Raw genomic sequence first — 6,000 nt, 5'->3', positions numbered from 1 at the left:
CCTAAACCTAAAAAAGCCATGACCGTTATCATAGTAACCAAGCTCTCGGTAAAGTCTGCTAGTTTATTGTTGTAACCATGACAACCAAACACTAAGGGAGACAATTTATCAAAGGGTTGAAAAAAACAAAACAACCTATATTGTTGTTCAGGTTGGATGGTGTACTCCCAGGGACAACAGATGGAAATTAGCACTGTGCTATATTTGGTGTACATTGTGCATCGTCCCTATTCTAAATGAACCAGTACATGAAAATAAAATCTGATCCTCAACACTGACTTTATAATGAAATGAGCCAAACACAGTTTTAATCATTGCACACATGTATTTATGAAAAAGTATTTAAATGTAGACAAAGGCTGGTTATTTAACATATATTATGATATGGATTGTACTACTTGGCTAAATAAAAGTGGATTACATGGAAGTAAATAGTTGTGATTTTTTTTTCTTTCTTTTAAAAAAAAATATCAGAAATATGGCAAGGCACATGTTAGTTTAAAAATATCAACACCGCTGTTAATAAAACATTTGGCTCCAGGTTTTTTATAGTTGCTTGATGACATGTCTGTATCAAAGTCCATCATCCTTTATAAGCTGTCCTTTTAGTCTCCACAGTCCGATTCATGCTGAGGTCCTCTGTAGGGGGGGAGACGGACGTCTCCATCCTTCCTCTGTCATCACGACAAAGAACGATGAACAACCAGGTCAGAGAACAGAAGGTCACATTAACCTGTGCCCTAAAACTTTTAGGTTTTTCTTTTTAGATCTCACTCTTCACAAAATTTTAATGATATTTCCAAAGACATACAGAATGGTTTCTTAAGTAAAGGTAAAATACTGAGTGATTTGCCACAGTACAGCAGGAATACAGCCATGCTGCCACATTAATGCTGTTCTTGCTCAGGTTAATCCGAAACCTTTAATGTCGTTTTTGTAGTGTGGATATTAAAAAACATCTGGTGAGAATCAGATTAAAAAAAAAAAAAAAACACAACCGACTGAAGAGCGTAAACAGGAAATAGACAAATCAAAGCAAATATGATCTGAACGCACCGTGAGACCAGTTAGCGTCTCAACATTCTTGAAATACTCTGCTCATTAATGAAAACACATTTAATATCTCTGCAGAGACATGTCACGACTGAAGTCTTCCCTTGTTTCCATTGTTAAAGACGTTTTGTGTAAATGGTGAAAATGGACTTGGAGGAATTCCTCAGAGCCTTGAAATGCACTTCAGGATACAATCGTATGAATTTATAGAGAGGACACTTCTATGGACGCGGCTTCCCTTAAATTAGTGCACCTCTGAAGGACTGCCTTAGAAAAACAAGAGCTATGAAGAAACTAAGATGCTTTGTACAAGAAGGCACAGATACATTTATATGGAGATACTTTACAGCTGCCTGTTTGGCAAGAAGGCACAAGAAAAATTACAGGGTTTTACTGTAGATGGCTCAGCGTGGGTAGGTTCCCACGCAAGATCACAAAACAGGGGAGGAGGGAAAGGACACTGATGAATTTTTAACTGAGAGCTGCATCATGGACTGTGGGTCTCTTAGCCGCAGGTGAGAAGGAGGCTGTTTTTATTCATCTGCTGTGTCACAGTTCAGGGACTGCATCCTTTGAAGTCTGCATTTCAGCAACAGCACAACATTTCAGACTGGCAGAGCTTTCCAATTTCCAAAGTCCATCTGGAATTTGTTTAAAAGTGGATTCAGGCTATCCTCAATATCTTGTTAAGTCAGTTGATTTCACATTTTATTTATCAGGTGTCTGCACTCTTGTGGGTCACAGGTGATTAGAAAATACATCACATGATGTGCAACAATGAAAAAAGTGTAATTGGGCACAAAATCCTGATTAAATTTAAAATATATTATCTTTAACCTGCTACATTGGTCACCACTTAACACGTTTGTGTAAACATCACTTGTTTTCACTTGTATTGTAAACTTAGTTCATTTAACCACTGGGTTTTTTCCGTTGTCCATTTGAGGACGAGCCTGCAGTGGTAAATGTGAAGGTTCTGAATTACAAGTTAAGAAAGAGTGCCTGAACACACCATTTGTTTTGGTCACTGTTAGAGTGACTGTCTAATAAAGAAGAGAGGTCTATGTTCTGTGTGAACCCACTTTCGTTGGTTGCATCATTCAAAGGAGGTGGCCCAGGTACGTAGACACAGCTTTCATTCACAAGCGTCAGTGTTTTCTATGAGACTATACGAGCATCTACTGTAACTTTTGTTCTTTGACTTTATTTCTTGCAATCACTGAGCATTTTGTTGACATAAATGCATGATTGCTGATCTAAAATATGTGAACTAGTTTCTTCAGTTTCAAATGTTGAGAATGCACACACACAGCAAGGTGCAGACCAGTCTCAATAGAAGTCTGTCAAATTTTAACAGATGGGATTTTCGATGGGCTGACTCCTAAAAGCTAATTGGCACAGGACTTCTGTATTAGCGACAATGCTTTACAGACACAACATAACGAGTACAGGTCTTAATTAGCAGCAGTGCATTCAAATAAACTCAACTGCAGCAATTGCTTCTTTTCAGTTTTAGTAAATACTTCACTGAAATAGAAATAATAATGCAGCGAATCAATATGTTTGCATCCCTGACAGTAGCAGCAAGCAGAGTAAACCTGACCCTCTGAGGGGGAGTCTGCTAACCAACCAACATTTCCTGACATGTTAACTGTTGGTCTCCAATTCTGTTTTCTCCACAGAAGCACATCTGCCAATGCAGACCTTCTAGTGAAACAAATACAATATACAGTTATAATTACACATTGTATTTATACACTTACATCAACCACATTTAAAATATACAGATTATTATCTGTAATAGTATTAATTTGATGGTACAGCTGTGTTTTCAGGTAGCTTAGACTCATTTTTACATGATAACAACTTCCTTTAGAAAAAGTCTCCACTTTGTCAGCATCAACGTTCAGACTGATTATATTATTCAGTTTTTTATGTATCTAAATCTGGGAAATAAATGGATAACCGTGGCTGAATCTGGGACATGACAACTGTGGTTTCCCTTATGAAAAGGTATTTCTTTGGCTCTTTGGATTCACTTGAATGAGCCTCATAGCTGGCTCAAGCTCCATCCTGGTACACGCACTCGCGGCTTTATACTTCATTATTATTATAGTGTGTCTTCACTAGGAACTGACAAGCAACAGCATTTAAACATTACAGACTGGACGAAGTGAATATGATACATAACAAATGACAATAACACAAGGTTAAGCACAAGAGTCTGAGGATAAGCACTGATACAGGCAAACGATACTGCGTTTTGTCCTTCTGCTGCAGCAGCAGTAACAACAAGGCTCGGCTCTGCTCTGTCAGGGACGTGGCTACGTTACAGGCAGCAGTTCAGCTGAAAGTCTTTAATCCTGCTGAACACAGAAGAGAAAAAAACACTGTTAAAGGAAAGCAGGCAAAGGATAATTTCACACTAGAAGAAAATCTAAATATGAAAATATTAATGGTAGTAGCAGTAGTAATAATAGTAAAATAACTGTATTTGACTAGTGATAGTTAAGCCATAATATTATGAAAAAGATGCAAATTGATTCCGGCATATTGATGCTGTGATAAATGAAATTACATTTGCCTTCATTGTTTTTTAGCCATTTGAGTGAATGAACCACTTAAGCTTTTATTTAAAGTAAAAATTTTATCTTCAATATTTGCGGTTTTTCAGTTCAACCTTCAACTGTCATTTCAAATAAAATTTCTGTTTTTGTTTTTCAGTTTTCTTTTCTTTATTACATTTATTGTAATCAAACAACTAGTCAAGTAACTACTTAGTGATTTGACTGAAAATGTATCAACTATTTTGATAATTGATTGATCAACTCAGTCATTTATTAAATGATACTTAAGATTTTCTGTTTCCAGCTTCTTAAATAGTATAGTTTGTAAATAGTATAACTTACCCTCTGAAAATTGTAAATGACATTTGTTATACATCATATATATTGAGACACTGTATGGACTTAAAAATCTAATTATTAATTACAAAATTGACCAGCATAATTGATAATAAAAATAATCATTAGTTGGGCTCTAACATTTAATCATGGCCTGAAAATAATTATTCATCATGCTGTTTTTTTTCCCTTGATTTTTTTATATTTTCCGGGTGAAATCTCCAACTCACAGTGGGACACGTTTACCTGTGTCTGTCTGTTTTCCAGGTAGTGCTGAATGTTGAGTGCGTGCTCTGAGGGGAACATGATGTTGCCGTTCTCCTGGCTGATGGCTGATGTGCCCACCACAGGCTCACAGCGGCTCCACTGGAAGCAGCAGGAACCTTGCAGACGACTCTGATTCAGAGGTGCCTCTCTGATGCCTGAAGACCCAGAGGGAGCCAGCATGTCGCCCCCTGCTGGACTAGAAGAAAAGTGCTGGTCGAACATACAGCTGCTGTGAGTAGCTGCCTGGCCACATGCCAGCCCCCCCTGCTGAGTGTGGTTCAGTCTGGTGACACTCCTTGGCCAAAGGCCAGTATGTGGGAATGTTTGGCTTTGTGAATTTTGGTTATGACACACTGGCATTGGTTCATGTCCGTTCTGCACGATGCCAGCGTGGGGCAGCTTCTGCTGCTGGCTCTGTGGCCACTGCTGAACCTGGTGGTTTTGAGTTTCAATAGGGGAGCTTCCCTGCAGACAAGCTGTGGCAAAGGGAATGGGAATATTAGGTGTGGTAGAGGAACTTAAGTCATTGCAAGGGATCAGGGGTGGCAAAATGTCCATTACGCTGGGTGCTACATTGTTTGGTTGTTTAACAGAGCTCTGCAGCAGCTGTCCATTTGCTGCCATTGCAGAAGACTGCAAATTGTGTTGAGGGCACAGCAGATGTTGGCTGGACTGCATCTGTCCAGAAATACCCTGAGGGCAGCCCATGTGGCTGATGGGAATCTGCCCACAGGACTGTAAAGGGGCTGAGGGATCATCAGCTGAGGCGTCGGTGAGAGCGAGCTCTGGGAGCTCTATTGAATGGCTGAAAATGTCCTGGAGCTGCAGCTGTTGAAGATGGGGCAGGTTGGTGTCAGCCTGAGAAATGAGGGGATCTTGGTGGGAGAGTTTCTGGGTGCTGTTGAATATTTGAGATTCTAATATTCCTGGCCCTGAGTCCTGCTGGTGAGTGCAGAGTCCATTCATTGGAGAGTACGTCTGATCAGGGCTCGGGCTTGGAAACAGCTGTGGCTCACAGAGCTGCGTGGCAGAGAACTGGGCAGCCTGAGTGAAGGGGTCCTGCTGATTATTGTTGCCAGCTGTGAGGCAGCTGGGAGGACTGGTGTTTAGACAATCTTGTCCCTTCTCCTTGAACAAAACTGCATCAATGTAGTCAAATATGTCATTTGTGAGGATGCTGTCCAGCTCAGACCTGACACTGTTCTGGGGATCCTCATCCTGACTTTGTGTCTTCAGAGCGTTTTCCCACTCAAGCAGCTCTGCATCGTTGACCTCCAGATTCTGCAACGCTGTACTGATGTCACCATTTTGAGCCATTTTCTCCAAGTTGTCAATCATGGCCATCACTGACTGCTTGGCCTCGTCTTTCACTACAATAGGGTCATGTGTGGTGGCTGCAGCTCCATTTTCCTGCCACGCATCACTGGGAATGCTGACCAGTGCCCGGCTGTCCAGGAACACCTGATCCACAGGTAAGAGGGGGTCGGCTGTCTGGGTGTAGGCTGTTTCATCCTGTTTCAGGAAGCAGTCCAGCAAAGAGCCGGGGGACACATCCTTGTTCATGTCATTGTTGCTGAACATTTTATTGAACTGAAACTCTGAGATGTCCATGGTGGGGCCCGTGTTGTAGAGGACGGCCTCTCCCGTGGCAAAGCTGAAGGGAAGCTGAAGCCTCCTCTGACGCAGATAGTCCTCACCCTCCGAGTTGCTGAAAGAGACCAAATGAGCACATGTTACATTACAGACACCAATACCTGAGTCTTATTACGTTACGTAA

The 6,000-nt window shown here is 41.0% G+C and overlaps 1 protein-coding gene across 2 annotated transcripts in view; it reads right to left on the bottom strand.

Annotated features, from left to right (window-relative positions):
• Positions 1-305: 305 nt before the first annotated feature.
• LOC139623774 (aryl hydrocarbon receptor-like) overlaps positions 306-6,000 on the bottom strand; it is a 33,692-nt gene continuing 27,997 nt past the window's right edge. The window contains exons 10-11 of one of the 2 annotated variants that reach the window (XM_071482277.1): positions 4,203-5,931; positions 306-3,419 (exon numbers count right to left, since the gene is read on the bottom strand). In XM_071482277.1, coding sequence (XP_071338378.1) covers positions 3,411-3,419; positions 4,203-5,931 — 1,738 coding nt within the window. In that variant the 3' untranslated portion in view covers positions 306-3,410. The remainder of the gene's footprint in view (positions 3,420-4,202; positions 5,932-6,000) is intronic. The other variant, XM_071482286.1, reaches the window with a different exon arrangement.

Source organism: Trachinotus anak, unplaced genomic scaffold (genome assembly GCF_046630095.1).
Source record: "Trachinotus anak isolate AG129_WGS33_773 ecotype Australia unplaced genomic scaffold, CSIRO_AGI_Tana_v1 ptg000001l, whole genome shotgun sequence".
NCBI lineage: Eukaryota > Metazoa > Chordata > Actinopteri > Carangiformes > Carangidae > Trachinotus > Trachinotus anak.
The sequence above is the reverse complement of the archived record's forward strand: the minus strand, read 5'-3'. Positions and strand labels throughout refer to the sequence as shown.